Genomic DNA, 20944 nt, shown 5'->3' with positions numbered 1-20944 from the left:
CATGAAGGGTCCTGGGTGTGAGGCTCAGGGAAAGCAATTACACTCCAAGGCTGCCATGGGAGGGTCAATGTAGGGAGGGTCCCTGCCCAGCTCTCTGGGGGCAAGCTACGTGAGCTCTGCAATAGCCCCTCGGCCTAGACTGGCTCTGTTATCTCAGTGGGTGCCTCTAGTCCTCTGCCCCATATGCCACGCACAGGGCATTTCCCAGACTGTGCATATAGGGCAATTTAGGGCACTGTCCCTCTTCCGGGCTCAGCCCTGTCCTTGCAGATATACAAGGAATAGGAGGACAGCACAGCTGCAGTTACACAATCCAGGAGGATGCGTAGCTGCAAAAACGACACAGCCCACCGAAAACTCTGCACCTCACCATTACTTCCTGCAGATGAGAGGGCAGACAGAGGAGCAAGAGCTGATGCTGCTGGTTACCCCCATACAGATTGCTGGAGTTTCTGTTCTGGTGGTCTTGTCTACATGGGACACACTCCCTGGAGGTGGTGCCAAGGGATATCTCCTCCCCAACTGGAGCAAGCACTAGGGACGGCAGCCAACCCAAGGATGGTCCTCCTTAGCCTTCCAGTGCATGCTATGACAGACACACACACCTGACTTCCACTCCAGCAGCCAGTCCTACCGACTTCCCCTCCGGCACCAGGCACCCTGCACCCAGTCCTACTGACTTCCCCTCCAGCACCAGGCACCCTGCACCCAGTCCTACTGACTTCCCCTCCAGCACCAGGCACCCTGCACCCAGGCCTACCGACTTCCCCTCCGGCACCAGGCACCCTGCACCCAGTCCTACTGACTTCCCCTCCGGCACCAGGCACCCTGCACCCAGGCCTACTGACTTCCCCTCCGGCACCAGGCACCCTGCACCCAGTCCTACTGAGTTCCCCTCCGGCACCAGGCACCCTGCACCCAGTCCTACTGACTTCCCCTCCGGCACCAGGCACCCTGCACCCAGTCCTACTGACTTCCCCTACTGCGAGACTTCAACCAGGCACCCTGCTCCTTCCGGACCCACTTTCCCTACTTTTGAGGCAGCAGATACCGGATCCCACCTGGAGGTGATCTCACAGTAGGAACGGTTTATTGGCGGGCGTGTAAATCACTATTAGATGCAGTAGTGATTTGCACAACCCTACCATCTTCTTTTATGTCTATGGAGGCACACAACAAAAAAGATCCAGTGGGGGTTGGGGGGATATGGAGTGGTCGGGTTTATAGGGGGGAGGACATATAAATCACTGTCTGCGTTACCCTGCTGCAAAGGGCGGTGGAGAAATATATAAATAAAATAAGTGAGTCTGATTTTCCTCTTACCTTGGAAGTCCGGTTCGGTGTAAGGAGAATAGACTTTGGAGTTCTGTGTTCTTTGGACCTTATGTTTCCGTCATCTATCAGCCGGTCTACGTACTCAGGAGAAAGCGCCCTGGTGTCCACACCTGCACTCGGATAGGTGACTGCAGTAGAATTCAGGACTGAGAGACGTTTCACAGGAGAGCGGATTGTGATCACACCAGCACTGGCGTCATGTCCTTGCGCACTGCGAGCCGGGCTCTGTATGGAGAGATCATCAGGCTGCGACTGGAAAATAGCATCCTCAGAGCTCCGCGTCACGCCGGCGGTTTTTCTGGGAGTACAAAAGGCTCTCCTGGCGATTGCAGAGGAACCTTGCGTGGTCAGAACATCTGGTTCCTGAGCTCCAAATACACTTTTCTTCATACGAAACTCTCCAAATCCATTCAATGCCGTCTCCTCGCTCCAATCCTAGGAACACATGTCCAATATTACTGCTTTCAGCAGACGGAGGCCACAAGGAGATATCATACATGTAACAGTGTATCAGGGATAAGAGACGTGTGTTGCTGCTGGTGGGACGAAGCTGCATCTGGTAATAAAGGTATCAGATGTATGAAACGAGCCGCTGTCTTGTAACAATAACTCCACTAATCGTATTAGTGATCTGGGCTGCTTGGTGGAGCTCACGTCAGGTACTGACGTGTCCCGAGCCGTGGAGAGGTACAGGACTTTGTCGGGTTACCCCCTGGCTTTCCTGCAAGCCAAACACTATATCAGCTCTGTGGTTAGGGCAGAGGTTCCCAAACGCAGTCCTCAGGGCTCCCCAACAGTTCAGGTGTTAGAGATATCCATGGTTGAGCACAGGTGGTTAAATCAAATTAACTGAAGTACTAATTAAATCACCTGTGCTCAACCATTAGCGTTCCCGCTAGGCTGTTTTAGCAGGGCGCTGCGCCCCGCCCTCCTTCTGGAGAGCAAAAAGCGCCCTGCCCTCAACGCACAGCGCCTCGCTAAGACAGCCTGTGGGTGCCGTCATCACCCGCGGGTCGCAGTGTCCAGCGGATGGAGAAATGTGTGGTGACCCGATCACCTGTCAACAGCGCTTGGGGGCTGCCAGGCGTGTTCCGGAAGTGTCGGGCACGCCGCCAAGAGTGACGAAAATGGGACGCGTCTTATAGACATGCCCCTTTTCAGTGACCATGTCCCTTTTCGGGTGCGCGCGCTGAAGTGTCCTCTCTAGCGTGAACACTAAACCATGGATATCTCTAAAACCTGAACTGTTGGGGAGCCTTGAGGACTGTGATTGGGAACCGCTGGGTTAGGGTGTTTTCTGACGGCATGGGGAGAATCCAGTAAATGCCCTTTTGTCCCCCACCTCCTATACTTAGAAAGGCCAGCTCTATCTATTACCAACATTTCAAAGTGAGTATGGACCATGCGTCCTCCTCTAGGGGATTAGCACAATGGCTATTATAGTTTCTCACATACACGGCCAGGGATCTCCTGGCCACTATTAATACTTCATGTGGAACACTTACGTCATCTGTGTATACGGAAAGCTTTCTAACCATTTTCATAGGGCATATCTGTCTCTGTACACAGGAGTTTTCCTATGGGGAGTTCTACATCTCACCCCTGTTATAGATGCGGGGAGGGTTATGCAGACCTATACCATTGTTTTTGGTCTTGTCCACTAGTCAGGAGATTCTGGCGTTAAGTTAAGAATTATGCAGAGGCCGGTCTACTTAATCACGTTCCTTTCACAGCGGAGTGGGCAATATTCTACCTTGTTCCTGCTCATATGAGAGCTAGTAAGGGGGGTAAACGTTTACTGTTAGCAGTTAGCGCAGCAGCCCGAAATACTATATAACAGGAGCGGATATTATCTTCTCCGTCATTCTCATCATTTAAGTCCAAATTGTTTCATCTCTTCCGTATGGATTGATTGAAGAGAGGAGAGCGATGCAGGCGGCGGAGGTGGAGCATGGCGAGAGAGGAGAGCGATGCAGGCGGCGGAGGTGGAGCGTGGCGAGAGAGGAGAGCGATGCAGGCAGCGGAGGTGGAGCGTGGCGAGAGAGGAGAGCGATGCAGGCAGCGGAGGTGGAGCGTGGCGAGAGAGGAGAGCGATGCAGGCAGCGGAAGTGGCGTTGCCCAAAGCAACCAAACTGTAGCTATCATTTCGCTATCACATCCTAGACAGAATAGGATTGGTTGCTATGGGTAACAGCACCACTTGTTATATTCAGGAGCTAAATCTACCCCTTGGTCTATTATAAAGAGAAGCTACATTGAGCAGAGCCGCATAAGAGGAATCTCACCTTGGTTACAGCTCTGTCTGGGACAATGGACCATGCGTTGCAGCCACCAGAGAGCTGTCTCCTAACTTCACCCTGTTTTAGTGTCAGACGTTGCAGGAGAGACTTATTTAACTGACGTAACTCTTCAAGTTGATCGTAAGAAGCCATTTTCTTATTTCATTTCAAATCCCTATGAAAATATATATGAGGCTTTGAACAAAGAGAAGCACGTTCCCGAGCTGATCACTAATCCCCTACACACACCTGCATCACATTACCTTTCAAACATTCCATTGGCCCCGTGAGTCACCTGACCACCCCCACCCCCGGAGGGGCACTACATAAGAACCTCAGAAGCATTGATCCTCTCACACCTCCTTGAAGAAGGCACCTGTGCCGAAATGCGTTGCGACCTTCACATCAAACCTGACACCGATCCAGGCTGACCTCCACTAAAGATCCCCATCCTCACCAGGGACCACCAGTGCAGAAAGCTCTCAGCCCACCTGCACGCTGGTCCGCACCGCTCACACCTCCAGTGACCGGCTCCACCCCGAACCAGCCCATCTCACCCCCCCCCCCCTTCCCAGACGTGCTCAACAACTGACTCCTGGCCAGGGTTGTCTCCACCGTCGATCCCCATTTCCACGAGGGACCGTCAGTGCAGAGAGCGCCCCGCACAGCCAACATCGCCAGTGACCAGCTCCATCCCGGTCACACCTTCCATATCCCCCCCCTCCTCCCCGCCTTTTATCCAATCAGTATCCCGGGCAGACCACCCCCCCTCCCAGGGGTGGTCCTAGCACACACGCTGCAACCCAGCCTCCCAGCGGCTCACCCATCCACACCTCTGGCTCCGCACCACCAGCGGCACGACCAAGAGCCAACCTCAGCTGCACACTCCGGTCACTGACCTCCACACACCAATCAGAACAGCCGTGCACCTGCAGCACACCAGCAACACGCTGATCCAGCTCACCAACAAACCTGCAGCTTCCAACCTATCTGCAACATCGACCTACATCACCGTAACAAAAAACCTACCGGCAGGTAAGTACCGCCAAGACTCGCACCAACACGCGGGATGCCGCAGAGGTGTTCCAACCCACTCTGCACATCCCCCCACCCCATGAGACTTCCTAGACTGTCGACCATAGGTCCAGCAGGGGTGACGTGACTGAACCCCACCCACCTGCCCAGGATCTCAACAGAGCAACATTGTGACTACTCAATAAAAGATTTTGCCCCAAACTACTGTCTCTCGCTGGCCTCAGTTTTATCTTATTCCCCTTTTCACATTACTCCAAATTACACTCCATACCCAATCACACCCTCATTCTCACTCCCAAAACACTGCCACCACCAGAAGAAACATTCCAATTAACACCAGTCACAAACACACACAAGTCATCACCATCACCACTACTAGCAAGGAGAGCGCACCTTACCCCTCCTACCCCCAATGATACAGTGTGGGAGGATGGGGGGAGAAGTCATTAGGTTGGGTAAATATGCAGTGTGGTAGGTTGGGGGGAGTAATCATTGGGCCGGGTAATGATACACAGTGTGGGTGGCTGGGGGGAGTAGTCATTAGGCCGGGTAATGATACACAGTGTGGGTGGCTGGGGGGAGTAGTCATTAGGCCGGGTAATGATACACAGTGTGGGAGGCTGGGGGGAGTAGTCACCAGGCCGGGTAATGATACACAGTGTGGGAGGCTGGGGGGGAGTAGTCACCAGGCCAGGTAATGATACACAGTGTGGGAGGCTGGGGGTAGTAGTCACCAGGCCAGGTAATGATACACAGTGTGGGAGGCTGGGGGGAGTAGTCATTAGGCCGGGTAATGATACACAGTGTGGGTGGCTGGGGGGAGTAGTCATTAGGCCGGGTAATGATACACAGTGTAGGAGGCTGGGGGGAGTAGTCACCAGGCCAGGTAATGATACACAGTGTGGGTGGCTGGGGGGAGTAGTCATTAGGCCGGGTAATGATACACAGTGTGGGAGGCTGGGGGTAGTAGTCATTAGGCCGGGTAATGATACACAGTGTGGGAGGCTGGGGGTAGTAGTCATTAGGCCGGGTAATGATACACAGTGTGGGAGGCTGGGGGAAGTAGTCATTAGGCCGGGTAATGATACACAGTGTGGGAGGCTGGGGGGGAGTAGTCACCAGGCCAGGTAATGATACACAGTGTGGGAGGCTGGGGGTAGTAGTCACCAGGCCAGGTAATGATACACAGTGTGGGAGGCTGGGGGTAGTAGTCACCAGGCCAGGTAATGATACACAGTGTGGGTGGCTGGGGGGAGTAGTCACCAGGCCAGGTAATGATACACAGTGTGGGAGGCTGGGGGGGGAGTAGTCACCAGGCCAGGTAATGATACACAGTGTGGGAGGCTGGGGGTAGTAGTCACCAGGCCAGGTAATGATACACAGTGTGGGAGGCTGGGGGTAGTAGTCACCAGGCCAGGTAATGATACACAGTGTGGGTGGCTGGGGGGAGTAGTCATTAGGCCGGGTAATGATACACAGTGTAGGAGGCTGGGGGGAGTAGTCACCAGGCCAGGTAATGATACACAGTGTGGGTGGCTGGGGGGAGTAGTCATTAGGCCGGGTAATGATACACAGTGTGGGAGGCTGGGGGGAGTAGTCATTAGGCCGGGTAATGATACACAGTGTGGGAGGCTGGGGGGAGTAGTCATTAGGCCGGGTAATGATACACAGTGTGGGAGGCTGGGGGGAGTAGTCACCAGGCCGGGTAATGATACACAGTGTGGGAGGCTGGGGGGGAGTAGTCACCAGGCCAGGTAATGATACACAGTGTGGGAGGCTGGGGGTAGTAGTCACCAGGCCAGGTAATGATACACAGTGTGGGAGGCTGGGGGGAGTAGTCATTAGGCCGGGTAATGATACACAGTGTGGGTGGCTGGGGGGAGTAGTCATTAGGCCGGGTAATGATACACAGTGTAGGAGGCTGGGGGGAGTAGTCACCAGGCCAGGTAATGATACACAGTGTGGGTGGCTGGGGGGAGTAGTCATTAGGCCGGGTAATGATACACAGTGTGGGAGGCTGGGGGTAGTAGTCATTAGGCCGGGTAATGATACACAGTGTGGGAGGCTGGGGGTAGTAGTCATTAGGCCGGGTAATGATACACAGTGTGGGAGGCTGGGGGAAGTAGTCATTAGGCCGGGTAATGATACACAGTGTGGGAGGCTGGGGGGGAGTAGTCACCAGGCCAGGTAATGATACACAGTGTGGGAGGCTGGGGGTAGTAGTCACCAGGCCAGGTAATGATACACAGTGTGGGAGGCTGGGGGTAGTAGTCACCAGGCCAGGTAATGATACACAGTGTGGGTGGCTGGGGGGAGTAGTCACCAGGCCAGGTAATGATACACAGTGTGGGAGGCTGGGGGGGGAGTAGTCACCAGGCCAGGTAATGATACACAGTGTGGGAGGCTGGGGGTAGTAGTCACCAGGCCAGGTAATGATACACAGTGTGGGTGGCTGGGGGGAGTAGTCATTAGGCCGGGTAATGATACACAGTGTAGGAGGCTGGGGGGAGTAGTCACCAGGCCAGGTAATGATACACAGTGTGGGTGGCTGGGGGGAGTAGTCATTAGGCCGGGTAATGATACACAGTGTGGGAGGCTGGGGGGAGTAGTCATTAGGCCGGGTAATGATACACAGTGTGGGAGGCTGGGGGGAGTAGTCATTAGGCCGGGTAATGATACACAGTGTGGGAGGCTGGGGGAAGTAGTCATTAGGCCGGGTAATGATACACAGTGTGGGAGGCTGGGGGGGGAGTAGTCACCAGGCCAGGTAATGATACACAGTGTGGGAGGCTGGGGGTAGTAGTCACCAGGCCAGGTAATGATACACAGTGTGGGAGGCTGGGGGTAGTAGTCACCAGGCCAGGTAATGATACACAGTGTGGGAGGCTGGGGGTAGTAGTCACCAGGCCAGGTAATGATACACAGTGTGGGTGGCTGGGGGGAGTAGTCATTAGGCCGGGTAATGATACACAGTGTGGGAGGCTGGGGGTAGTAGTCATTAGGCCGGGTAATGATACACAGTGTGGGAGGCTGGGGGTAGTAGTCATTAGGCCAGGTAATGATACACAGTGTGGGAGGCTGGGGGTAGTAGTCATTAGGCCAGGTAATGATACACAGTGTGGGAGGCTGGGGGTAGTAGTCATTAGGCCAGGTAATGATACACAGTGTGGGAGGCTGGGGGTAGTAGTCATTAGGCCAGGTAATGATACACAGTGTAGGAGGCTGGGGGGAGTAGTCACCAGGCCAGGTAATGATACACAGTGTGGGTGGCTGGGGGGAGTAGTCATTAGGCCGGGTAATGATACACAGTGTGGGAGGCTGGGGGTAGTAGTCACCAGGCCAGGTAATGATACACAGTGTGGGAGGCTGGGGGTAGTAGTCACCAGGCCAGGTAATGATACACAGTGTGGGAGGCTGGGGGAAGTAGTCATTAGGCCGGGTAATGATACACAGTGTGGGAGGCTGGGGGGGAGTAGTCACCAGGCCAGGTAATGATACACAGTGTGGGAGGCTGGGGGTAGTAGTCACCAGGCCAGGTAATGATACACAGTGTGGGTGGCTGGGGGGAGTAGTCATTAGGCCGGGTAATGATACACAGTGTGGGAGGCTGGGGGTAGTAGTCATTAGGCCGGGTAATGATACACAGTGTGGGAGGCTGGGGGTAGTAGTCATTAGGCCAGGTAATGATACACAGTGTGGGAGGCTGGGGGTAGTAGTCATTAGGCCAGGTAATGATACACAGTGTGGGAGGCTGGGGGTAGTAGTCATTAGGCCAGGTAATGATACACAGTGTGGGAGGCTGGGGGTAGTAGTCATTAGGCCAGGTAATGATACAGTGTGGGAGGCTGGGGGTAGTAGTCATTAGGCCGGGTAATGGGGACAGGAGGGGGGGATGACGTCTGGAACAGGCCGGGGTAACCCTTCATAGATACCTCAGCTCCCGGCGATCTCTCTCTCACTCCGGGATCCGCTCTCGGTTACTAGACCCACACAAGCAGCGCCGCCCGCAGGAAGTGTGAGCGATCGACTTCAGATAAAGCGGCGACGCCTCAAGATAGTTACTATAATACACTCAATGAAAACGTTAGGTCGCCGCTTTAAGGGAGGCGCCGTGGGCAGGGCACGTGACTCTTGAAGAAGGTAGTAATTGGTCAACTTAAAACCGCGCGATTTCCCGCTGAGGACGCTCTAACGATCGTCATGGAAACCACCTGGCGCTCAGCCAATCACATCTGCCTAACGACACCTTGGGGAGGGGCTTGTACTCGAAAACTGTTTCATCGCCGGACCCTGCTGCACCTGGTGACGGCTCCAGCATAACACACACTGCGGTGACCATGGGGCTGAGTGTGAGCAGGGAGCACGGAGGCCGGGGACTCTGTATCTGCCATCACTGTGCATGCAGGGGAAATACTGGCGGCTTCTGCACGGGGGGCGTAGTGGTGAGCATTACTGCCTCACAGCACTGAGGTCATGGGGGTCTATGTACTAAGCAGTGATAAGAGTGAAAAGTGATAAGGTGCCAGCCAATCAGCTCCTAACTGCCATCTCACGGGCTGTGTTTGAAAAATGACAGTTAGGAGCTGATTGGCTGGTACCTTATCACTTTTCACTGTCTCCTAACACTGCTTAGTAACTAGACCCAAAGGTCTCCATTCCCGCAAAGGTCCTAACTGTGTGGAGTTTGTATGTTCTCCCCATGCTTGAGAGGGTTTCCTCCTACACACCACAGTCATACTGGTGGGCCTGTGTGCCCGTGTACATGGGGCAGGGAATATAGGGCACTGAGGCCGGCTACACACATAAATAACCCGTGTGCCTGTGTACATGGGGCAGGGAATATAGGGCACTGAGGCCGGCTACACACATAAATAACCCGTGTGCCCGTGTACATGGGGCAGGGAATATAGGGCACTGAGGCCGGCTACACACACAAATAACCCGTGTGCCCGTGTACATGGGGCAGGGAATATAGGGCACTGAGGCCGGCTATACACATAAATAACCCGTGTACATGGGGCAGGGAATATAGGGCACTGAGGCCGGCTACACACACAAATAACCCGTGTGCCCGTGTACATGGGGCAGGGAATATAGGGCACTGAGGCCGGCTACACACATAAATAACCCGTGTGCCTGTGTACATGGGGCAGGGAATATAGGGCACTGAGGCCGGCTACACACATAAATAACCCGTGTGCCTGTGTACATGGGGCAGGGAATATAGGGCACTGAGGCCGGCTATACACATAAATAACCCGTGTGCCCGTGTACATGGGGCAGGGAATATAGGGCACTGAGGCCGGCTATACACATAAATAACCCGTGTACATGGGGCAGGGAATATAGGGCACTGAGGCCGGCTACACACACAAATAACCCGTGTGCCCGTGTACATGGGGCAGGGAATATAGGGCACTGAGGCCGGCTACACACACAAATAACCCGTGTGCCCGTGTACATGGGGCAGGGAATATAGGGCACTGAGGCCGGCTACACACACAAATAACCCGTGTGCCCGTGTACATGGGGCAGGGAATATAGGGCACTGAGGCCGGCTACACACACAAATAACCCGTGTGCCCGTGTACATGGGGCAGGGAATATAGGGCACTGAGGCCGGCTACACACACAAATAACCCGTGTGCCCGTGTACATGGGGCAGGGAATATAGGGCACTGAGGCCGGCTACACACACAAATAACCCGTGTGCCCGTGTACATGGGGCAGGGAATATAGGGCACTGAGGCCGGCTACACACACAAATAACCCGTGTGCCCGTGTACATGGGGCAGGGAATATAGGGCACTGAGGCCGGCTACACACACAAATAACCCGTGTGCCCGTGTACATGGGGCAGGGAATATAGGGCACTGAGGCCGGCTACACACATAAATAACCCGTGTGCCCCCGTGTACATGGGGCAGGGAATATAGGGCACTGAGGCCGGCTACACACATAAATAACCCGTGTACATAATACTCAAAACGCGACTCAGTAGGGAGAGGGCGTGGCTGAATTGGCGCAAATCATGTGTAAGTTTCGCCCCTCCCCATGGAGTCACGATTCACAGAGTAAAGCCCCCTGCCCGCCCTCACAGTGCTCAGTAGCATCTCTTCTTTGGGCTTCTAATAATACGGAGTGTAAGCTCCACTGGGGCAGGGACTGATGTGTATGGCCAAATATTCATTGTACAGCGCTGGGGAATATGTGTGCGCTATATCAATAACCGCTAATAAATGTAGCCCCCAAATGCAGGACAGCTTAATTCTTACACTGCTATTTAGAGGCGCTCCTCTCCAATCTGAGTATTAGTAATGACCATCGCCGGCTTTTCACTATTAGTAATGACCATCGCCGGCTTTTCACTATTAGTAATGACCATCGCCGGCTTTTCACTATTAGTACTGACCATCGCCGGCTTTTCACTATTAGTACTGACCATCGCCGGCTTTTCACTATTAGTACTGACCATCGCCGGCTTTTCACTATTAGTAATGACCATCGCCGGCTTTTCACTATTAGTAATGACCATCGCCTATTAGTAATGACCATCGCCGGCTTTTCACTATTAGTACTGACCATCACCAGCTTTTCACTATTAGTAATGACCATCGCCGGCTTTTCACTATTAGTAATGACCATCGCCGGCTTTTCACTATTAGTAATGACCATCGTCGGCTTTTCACTATTAGTAATGACCATCGCCGGCTTTTCCCTTATAGTGAACAAAACCCTGTGCATGCGCATAGCGAGGTCAGGGGTCACCATCGGGGGACTTTACCATCAGTGGTCTCCTATCAATGGCAAAGAAACAACCACACACTCACCATCACACCATCGATGGTTCCTAGCCATGGATGGCCACCCCTACCCCTGACCCCCTACAGTGTTTCAACATTGAAATGTCAGTATTACCTCACATACCTCACAATCTCTCTGAAATGGTAATCGGGAGACTGGCACGCACCCGAAAAGAAGGCATGGCCTCTTGACAGTGTCCAGAAAGCGGGACTGTCCAGCTAAAATCGGGACAGTTGGGTGGTTTGCTGGTGTTTCCTAGTAGATGCTTCTAAAGCTAAAGGCCCCCCATACAGAGATCGATTGCAGCAATCGTGCAATTTGCAATCGATTGTGTATAAAAAATCTTTCCCTTTTTCAATCGATTGTGGCAATTCTACAATCGATTGAAAAAGAGAAAGATTTTTATACACAATCGATTGCAAATTGCACGATTGCTGCAATCAATCTCTGATGTATGGGGGCCTTAAATTTAATCTCAAATCTTACAAAACAAAAATCTCTGTATTAGGCTGGGTACACACGTAAAGATTATCTGTCCAACCATCCAGCTAGCTGATTGGTTGGAATGAAAATCTGGTAATGTATGGGAGTAATGACAATAAGCAATTTGCTCCCAAACGCCGGAAAATGGACAAAAATTGTTGTTTGAACAAATTGTTCAGATCAAACATTTAACAAACTTGTCTGACGCCATTTTCATCTGTTTTCTGGCATTTAGGAGCAAATTGCTGATCATCAGTTACTCCCATACATTACCAGATTCTCATTCCAACCAATCAACTAGTTAGAGGGTTGGACAGAAAATCTTTAGATGTGTGTACCCAGCTTTACCCCTTTCAGACCGATGACATGGGAAACACACTTGTCTATCAACCCGTGACTGTCCTGGTCTCAGTCGTGGCCCCCTGGACGCTGACCTCGGTCGGCCCCTGTCACACATAGTCTAGACCCGGGTCGGTGTGCGTGTACCGGCAAACCCCCGGGTATTTAGGCTGTGTGTGACGGGTATATTCTCAAGGCATCCCAACAGTTCAGGATTTAGAAATTGAAGTACTAATTAAGGTGCCTTGTACAAACTTATCAGACTCACTGCCAAGGGGACCTTGTCAGATCATATGAAATGAGCCTACATTAATATACACAGTATCCATTATTAGTGAGTCAGATACTTGCTGTGGTTGTGCGGGCCAAACGCCAGACAAGATGGTGGCTTCTGAGAAAACGGGCCATACATCTGCGACTAATTGCAGCAAATCCCCGTTCTGCAGACGGTAGGGTCGAGGAATCAGAATATTCAACATAAAAATCTTGATTCCCCGATCCGCCTACAGATCGCCGACCATCGATGGCCGCCTGCCTGCGGATCAGATAGGGGATCGGATTAGCAGAGCGGGGAATGGGAGACATAGATGTATGGGCCCCTGCACTGGGTGGACCCATCTTTGTAATGAGAACGGTACATGCCCGCTTTCCCTGCCTCACTTGCGGGAGATATGGAGCCATGATACGGTGCAGTGGGCGGGGCTTGCTGTCAGTATTTGCGCCATAAAGAGGTCCCAACCACTTATTAAACGCACTTATCAGAGGTGTAAGGCTTGACGACCTGATTCGTTTAATTAAGAAAAATTAATCTAACAGTATGTTTTTGGATTGCAGGAGGAAACCAGAGCACCTGGGAGAAACCCACGCAAGCACGGGGAGAACATACAAACTCTATATAACTATGGCCACGGTGGGAAGTGAACCCAAGTGATGCTAACCATTACACCAACCTCTGCCCCCGGATGGTGTAATGGACTGATTGTAAGCCCACTTGAACAGAGCCATCTTTGCCTTTTGTATCACCTCATGTGTGTAATTAGTTTACGCCATGATACCCTCTGTGCGCAGCGCTGCGTAACGCATCAGCGCTATATAAATAAAAAGATATAAGTGTCTATAAACGCAAAGAGGCCAAGTTCTCTGCCCCCGTAATAGGGAATGAACCGTGTTCTGAATGATTAACACAATATATAACAGAAATGTCCAACATACAGGTGCAAATAAAAGCTGCCAGGAAAATAAAAACAGAACTGCTCCAAATTAATGTATTTATTGTCACGTACTACAGCAGACATGCACATTAAACAAGCTTAAATTAAATACATTTATAGAAAACAATCCAACTTATTTTACACCTGACCCGTGACTATAACTCACAAACAACTTCCTAGAAAATAAAGTGCGTAATCACCTAACATCGCTGGAACGACCATCGACAGCGTCTCCTTTCAAGTACGTAACATTTGGCAAGCAAGGGGTGGGGGGTGCAGCGAGGAAAACAGCGCCCTCTGCTGTCACATCAGCTAAATACAGTGTAGTTATTTTCTGACTCCTTCTATAGATCTATATATCTCAGCATGTCATGGGGAATGCCCACCTCCAGGTAACTTTAATGTATTGTCCTGAACATGTCCTCCTTTAAGTACATTTCATTTTCAGTTGTAGCTGCCCTTCAGCCATGTATTTATATTATCGGCCACATTTCTTTGCAATGCAGGACGTATCCCGCGGGGGTGGAAAAAGAGACAACTCTGCCTGATGGTGCAAATACCAGGGTGGCACCAGGAACACGATACAATGCATTTAGCTAAAAGCCACAGGATGACCAATACATTAGTGTCATCTGAAAAGGCAGAATACCCCATGCAAGAGCCCTCTGCAGCCCTAAGGAACATCGGAACAAATCAGTCTCATTTCATACTTAGCAGCAACAGTGATGGTCAGAAAGAGACTAAATAACCTTAAATAGATGTAGTATTAGGGGTGCAGTAACAGAGCAATATTGGGCACCTGGGATGGGGCATTGTGGGGTATTAAGGGTAGATGAGTGTTTCTAACCTGAAAGGAACCTTAGTACTACAGCCCTCCCTGATTACATGCACAATGGACGAGCAGTAAGGGGACCGTTCTGTATAACCAGCCCTCTGCTGTATGTAACAGCTGTGATCAGACACTTCCTGTCCTCACACTAAGCTGCCATCTTGTAGCACACAGGGACCATGGTAACTAAGTGGTTATGGATTGAAAGAGTATTACTAAACTGGCTCGGGGGAAGGGGTATGTAGCTATCCCCTGTTCTGGTGCGCACAAACGCTGTAAACTGGTCACCGTAAAAATGGATGCGGTTGCTTTTCCTTGTCGTGCCCGTACAGCGGGTGATAGGGTGGCAGGAGATCTAGCCCGTTAGATGTGGCCAGTCCTGACAGGACTCCATTATTGTGGTCATCACCTGACCAGACATCTATGGATCCCAACCAGCAGTGATTTTAGACACATACATGTTGCAGTATGGAGCCGGTTAGGTGTAAAATGTATGTCTTAGTGGTGAACATCTCAGTCTGTGTAAGGTCCCGATGACCAGATAATGTACAGCAATGGCCGCCGGCTGTGTATCACCTCACACTCACAGCTAAGAGGCCAGAGTTTGGCGTACTAAGAAGCAGCATGGCGTTTCTCTTTATTATACTGCATTTCTATATATTAGTCATAGATACACAGAATTTTACACCTGACACCTGGTGGACTGAGATAAGGCAACCTGTGGACCCAGCACTCACATACAAACCGGGAACGGGAACCCACATTCCCTCTGTCATGCCTTAGTGATGTAAGTAGCTCCTAGTCAGTGGGCACAAAATGGCCGCCTCCTCTGGTTCAGTCACAGAAATGTTACCGATCCATATATAACCATGACCACAAGTCTTATGATGCTTTACCAGAATTCCACTACGTTCACGTCACCCCAGAACAGCAGAAAAACAAACAAGGACAGCATAAAACTGATGTCCTAATCTCACCAAACACTAACTGCAGAACCCAAACATTTCTTATTAATAATGAGGTGTTTTGGCCAAAGCAGCACTATCAGACTTTATCCCAGAACCCTCGCTGCCTTCCCATCATCCTTTGCAGGAGCGGAGCTCAGCATGTTACCGCCCAGAATTGAATGTGGTTAAGTGATACGGCAGCGATCACAGAACATGACAAAGTCCTTCATAATTCCCATCCACCCTACGACGTATAGCAGGTGCTGGGTTTTGTGTAAGGTAGGAGAGGAGTAATTAGAAAAGCACAAGAGTATATAGAAAGATGTGATCAATAATCTCGCCATCGCTGGTGTGTTGTAGACGAGGCGACATCAGCTCTGCTCCAGGTACTGATGAGTGAACATATTGAGCTCGCTGTCCAGCCAGCCGGCTTTATTTCTGCAAGAAAGAAGGGGCTCATTAATAACTGCACAACATAAGGGGGGGGGGGCTATTGTTGGGACGCAACAACCTGAGGTGTAAAGGAATTCTCGGTTCAAAGTGGTTATTATTACCTATCCCCCAGCAGTAGGGAGAAGTCTGCCCCGGGTTACAGAGTTCTATATAACCCACATGGGAGAGTCCCAAAGGGGCAACCAGGCCTAATGCACGGTGGGGCGTGGCACTGCGATGGCGTAATTGTGGATACGCCCCTCCACTGTTCCAAGCTGTGGTTTACGCCAGGTCGCGATATAATGTGAATCACATCATCACACCCCCGTCACTCAGGAAGCTGTCAGCATGCAGGAGACTGGCTCTCTCTTTCGGGAGCCCGGGAGAGCCCCCTGAAATTCGGGACGTACCAGGAGAGTTGCCATGCATGGATTTACCTCAGCAGTTTTGCTCTGCTCTGCAAACTGTCCAAGATTTCAATCTTCTTATTCAGGGCGGTGATGTCCTGTTCCAGGTTCTCACGAGTCACGTCAACCTGCTGACACAAGTGGGCAAATGTCCCGGAGAGTTCCCTGTAGGTGAGACGAGGAGAGATTGAGAGAAGCAAAAACGGGTCACTTGGGGGGAGATGGAGCAAACCTTGGAGAGATAAAATGAAGTTGTCGCTGTATGGAACCAATCAGCTTCTGTCAGTTATCCAGCACAGCCTATGACATGACAAAAGCTCCACTTTCTCTCTCTCCAAGGTTTGGTACATCTCCCCCTTGGTCAGACTTCTATATTACCAAAACGGTTACATCTGATAATGCCTAAAATTAAAGGGTCTCTCACCCGAAAAGAATTTGCCTACTGAAAAGTCACTATACTAGGAACTAGGACACACTGTAATTCTGCCCGGTACTTGAGATGCAACTTCTGACTGAAATCACCTGTGAAGTCTCAGAAACACTCTGCTGCTACAATCTGACAGATCGGTTCTGGATATCGGTAGCCGTGGCCTGCAGATTGTTTCATTGGTTGCAAATACTTGCTGTCATATTGCAGCTGCAGTGTGTACCAGGAGCAATTCCATGTAAGTTTTAGTGCCTAGCATAAAGGTTGTAACAAATTACCCTAAAACGGAATATTTCTATACACAGCTGGACCATGTGGTTGGTGCCTGTTTATGGGGCACATATGACCTGACAGATGGATTAGATCAATGCAAACAGTGTCATACCGTTGTACTTGGTAAGACATGCACACCAATAGGAGGCCTGTGAAGCCCTGACGCACGGTTGTACTTGGTAAGACATGCACACCAATAGGAGGCCTGTGAAGCCCTGACTCACGGTTGCACTTGGTAAGACATGCACACCAATAGGAGGCCTGTGAAGCCCTGACTCACGGTTGTACTTGGTAAGACATGCACACCAATAGGAGGGCTGTGAAGCCCAGACTCACGGTTGCACTTGGTAAGACATGCACACCAATAGGAGGCCTGTGAAGCCCTAACTCACTGTTGCACTTGGTAAGACATGCACACCAATAGGAGGCCTGTGAAGCCCTGACTCACTGCTGCACTTGGTAAGACATGCACACCAATAGGAGGCCTGTGAAGCCCTAACTCACTGTTGCACTTGGTAAGACATGCACACCAATAGGAGGCCTGTGAAGCCCTGACTCACTGCTGCACTTGGTAAGACATGCACACCAATAGGAGGCCTGTGAAGCCCTGACTCACGGTTGCACTTGGTAAGACATGCACACCAATAGGAGGCCTGTGAAGCCCTGACTCACTGCTGCACTTGGTAAGACATGCACACCAATAGGAGGCCTGTGAAGCCCTGACGCACGGTTGTACTTGGTAAGACATGCACACCAATAGGAGGCCTGTGAAGCCCTGACTCACGGTTGCACTTGGTAAGACATGCACACCAATAGGAGGCCTGTGAAGCCCTGACTCACTGCTGCACTTGGTAAGACATGCACACCAATAGGAGGCCTGTGAAGCCCTGACTCACGGTTTTACTTGGTAAGACATGCACACCAATAGGAGGCCTGTGAAGCCCTGACTCACGGTTTTACTTGGTAAAACATGCACACCAATAGGAGGCCTGTGAAGCCCTGACTCACGGTTGCACTTGGTAAGACATGCACACCAATAGGAGGCCTGTGAAGCCCTGACTCACGGTTGCACTTGGTAAGACATGTACACCAATAGGAGGTCTGTGAAGCCCTGACTCACTGTTGCACTTGGTAAGACATGCACACCAATAGGACGACTGTGAAGCCCTGACTCACTGTTGTACTTGGTAAGACATGCACACCAATAGGAAGCCTGTGAAGCCCTGACTCACGGCTGTACTTGGTAAGACATGCACACCAATAGGAGGGCTGTGAAGCCCTGACTCACGGTTGCACTTGGTAAGACATGCACACCAATAGGAGGCCTGTGAAGCCCTGACTCACTGCTGCACTTGGTAAGACATGCACACCAATAGGAGGCCTGTGAAGCCCTGACTCACTGCTGCACTTGGTAAGACATGCACACCAATAGGAGGCCTGTGAAGCCCTGACTCACGGTTTTACTTGGTAAAACATGCACACCAATAGGAGGCCTGTGAAGCCCTGACTCACGGTTTTACTTGGTAAAACATGCACACCAATAGAAGGCCTGTGAAGCCCTGACTCACGGTTTTACTTGGTAAAACATGCACACCAATAGGAGGCCTGTGAAGCCCTGACTCACTGTTGTACTTGGTAAGACATGCACACCAATAGGAGGCCTGTGAAGCCCTGACTCACTGTTGTACTTGGTAAGACATGCACACCAATAGGAGGCCTGTGAAGCCCTGACTCACGGTTGCACTTGGTAAGACATGCACACCAATAGGAGGCCTGTGAAGCCCTGACTCACGGTTGCACTTGGTAAGACATGCACACCAATAGGAGGCCTGTGAAGCCCTGACTCACTGCTGCACTTGGTAAGACATGCACACCAATAGGAGGCCTGTGAAGCCCTGACTCACGGTTTTACTTGGTAAGACATGCACACCAATAGGAGGCCTGTGAAGCCCTGACTCACGGTTTTACTTGGTAAAACATGCACACCAATAGGAGGCCTGTGAAGCCCTGACTCACGGTTGCACTTGGTAAGACATGCACACCAATAGGAGGATTGTAAAGCCCTGACTCACGGTTGTACTTGGTAAGACATGCACACCAATAGGAAGCCTGTGAAGCCCTGACTCACGGTTGCACTTGGTAAGACATGCACACCAATAGGAGGCCTGTGAAGCCCTGACTCACTGCTGCACTTGGTAAGACATGCACACCAATAGCAGGCCTGTGAAGCCCTGACTCACTGCTGCACTTGGTAAGACATGCACACCAATAGGAGGATTGTAAAGCCCTGACTCACGGTTGTACTTGGTAAGACATGCACACCAATAGGAAGCCTGTGAAGCCCTGACTCACGGGTTGCACTTGGTAAGACATGCACACCAATAGGAGGCCTGTGAAGCCCTGACTCACGGTTGTACTTGGTAAGACATGCACACCAATAGGAGGAGTGTAAAGCCCTGACTCACTGTTGCACTTGGTGGCTGCAGTTGGAGCCGGTGTAGCTGACAATTAGCTGCAGTTTCTCGGCAGCGTAGTCCACGAACTGCCGCTTGAAGGCTCTCTCCTTTGCTTTTGTAGTCCAGGTGAGGCGCTCATATACGTACAGAAGCCCATAAAGGCCAAAAGATAAGGCAATGAGACGCCAGCCCACAGCCTTCCAGACCTAAAATAGCACAGAGAGAAGCGGATAGAATTAAATGGAGGTCACCAAGTAGGCTTAAAAGATGATAGAATGTATATTAGACATGTGGAGGCCAACACAGATAGGCAGGTAACAATGCGAAGGAGGCAAATGCCAACTAGCAGAAACGTTAGTAAGACGGACAGTAGATGAACCTGCACTTACCACACCTCCCACCACGAGAATACCCATGGATGTCCGAGACGTCAATGAGGCCAACCCTGTTACCATGGAAACCATGAGCTCCTCCTGGGTCATAGCACCCTGCTGCATTGGAGGCATGCTGGGGTTCACCGGTGTGAGTGGCATTGTACGAGGGATCTGAAAGGCAATAAACCAAACTAAGCCTAGAAGCGCTGTAGAAATGTCACTGACTAAATGACAGCTATAAATGATAATCATGCTATCAGGACACACACTTCCGTCGTCCTATACCCACCTGGTCACTGTATCCAATCAGAGCCCTGCGGCCATTTTTGGGTCCCAGGAACCTATTGACCAACATTGTCCAACCGAGGGAGAAGTGGAACTGGATGTCCTCCTGGAAGTCGGCGCAGAGTTTGTCACAGCTCAGGTCGTAGCTCAGACTGAAGCTCTGGCGAGGAACCAACATATCAATCTGGGACCGCGTAGAGGATGGGAGGAGAGGTAATAGCCCATCTACACAGAGAGAGAGAGAGAGAGAGAGAGGGAAGCCACACAATGAGACTCACTTAGTCATTGCACCAAATCTCAGCGGAATGGCAGAATCTCGCGCACAATAGTAAAAGCATTGCACAATAGCATACAACGGAAGATGTAGGAGAGCTTGCAATCTAAATCTGCCTATTGCCAGAGTTGAAGCTGGTGAATGTAGTATGTGTGTGTTGGGGTGAGCAGTCACCTGGTGAGGAGAACAATGGATGGATTGAAGGATATGGCGGCCTGGTATGTGACGTGGTAAAGTTCAGGACAGTGTTGCTCAAAGTTTTTGTTAGAGGATGCCAAAGTGATCGTGTCCCCCTAGCGTGAGACCCCTTCGGGGCAAACGCAATTATCCGTAATGGGCGGTCACACAAATCACAGATAATTAATGCAGAGTAACATCGCTCATTTTTATTGTGCCCCCAATGGCGGTGTAAGGTAAAGTAAGTAATGTTGTGCCTGCAGTGATCCATCATTACAAGCATAACCGCTCAATTCTGACTGCACATGTCATCACTGCCATGAGCCCGGGACACCAAGCGCCAGGGCGCCCTGAGCCCGGGACACCAAGCGCCAGGGCGCCCTGAGCCCGGGACACCAAGCGCCAGGGCGCCCTGAGCCCGGGACACCAAGCGCCAGGGCGAACTGAGCCCGGGACACCAAGCGCCAGGGCGCCCTGAGCCCGGGACACCAAGCGCCAGGGCGCCCTGAGCCCGGGACACCAAGCGCCAGGGCGCCCTGAGCCCGGGACACCAAGCGCCAGGGCGCCCTGAGCCCGG

General features: G+C 51.5%; 2 protein-coding genes across 4 annotated transcripts in view; both read right to left on the bottom strand.

Moving 5' to 3' along the window:
- The window catches only part of MIIP (migration and invasion inhibitory protein), an 80048-nt gene extending 71284 nt beyond the window's left edge, over window positions 1-8764 (bottom strand). Inside the window, exons 1-3 of the mRNA XM_088457153.1 lie at window positions 8582-8764; window positions 3621-3789; window positions 1324-1770 (exon numbers count right to left, since the gene is read on the bottom strand). Coding sequence (XP_088313279.1) covers window positions 1324-1770; window positions 3621-3767 — 594 coding nt within the window. The 5' untranslated portion in view covers window positions 3768-3789; window positions 8582-8764. The remainder of the gene's footprint in view (window positions 1-1323; window positions 1771-3620; window positions 3790-8581) is intronic.
- A 4743-nt stretch (window positions 8765-13507) lies between these two features.
- Window positions 13508-20944, bottom strand: part of MFN2 (mitofusin 2) — a 57786-nt gene continuing 50349 nt past the window's right edge. For all 3 annotated transcript variants that reach the window (XM_088457163.1, XM_088457164.1, XM_088457162.1), the window contains 5 exons: window positions 19921-20141; window positions 19647-19802; window positions 19267-19463; window positions 16132-16266; window positions 13508-15700 (listed from right to left, as the gene is read on the bottom strand). In XM_088457163.1, the coding sequence (XP_088313289.1) occupies window positions 15634-15700; window positions 16132-16266; window positions 19267-19463; window positions 19647-19802; window positions 19921-20141 (776 nt within the window). In that variant the 3' untranslated portion in view covers window positions 13508-15633. The remainder of the gene's footprint in view (window positions 15701-16131; window positions 16267-19266; window positions 19464-19646; window positions 19803-19920; window positions 20142-20944) is intronic.

The sequence above is a fragment of the Taudactylus pleione genome, unplaced genomic scaffold, assembly GCF_031769625.1.
Source record: "Taudactylus pleione unplaced genomic scaffold, aTauple2 ptg000740l, whole genome shotgun sequence".
Classification (NCBI taxonomy): Eukaryota; Metazoa; Chordata; class Amphibia; order Anura; family Myobatrachidae; genus Taudactylus; species Taudactylus pleione.
This window is presented reverse-complemented; position numbering and strand designations above follow the sequence as displayed.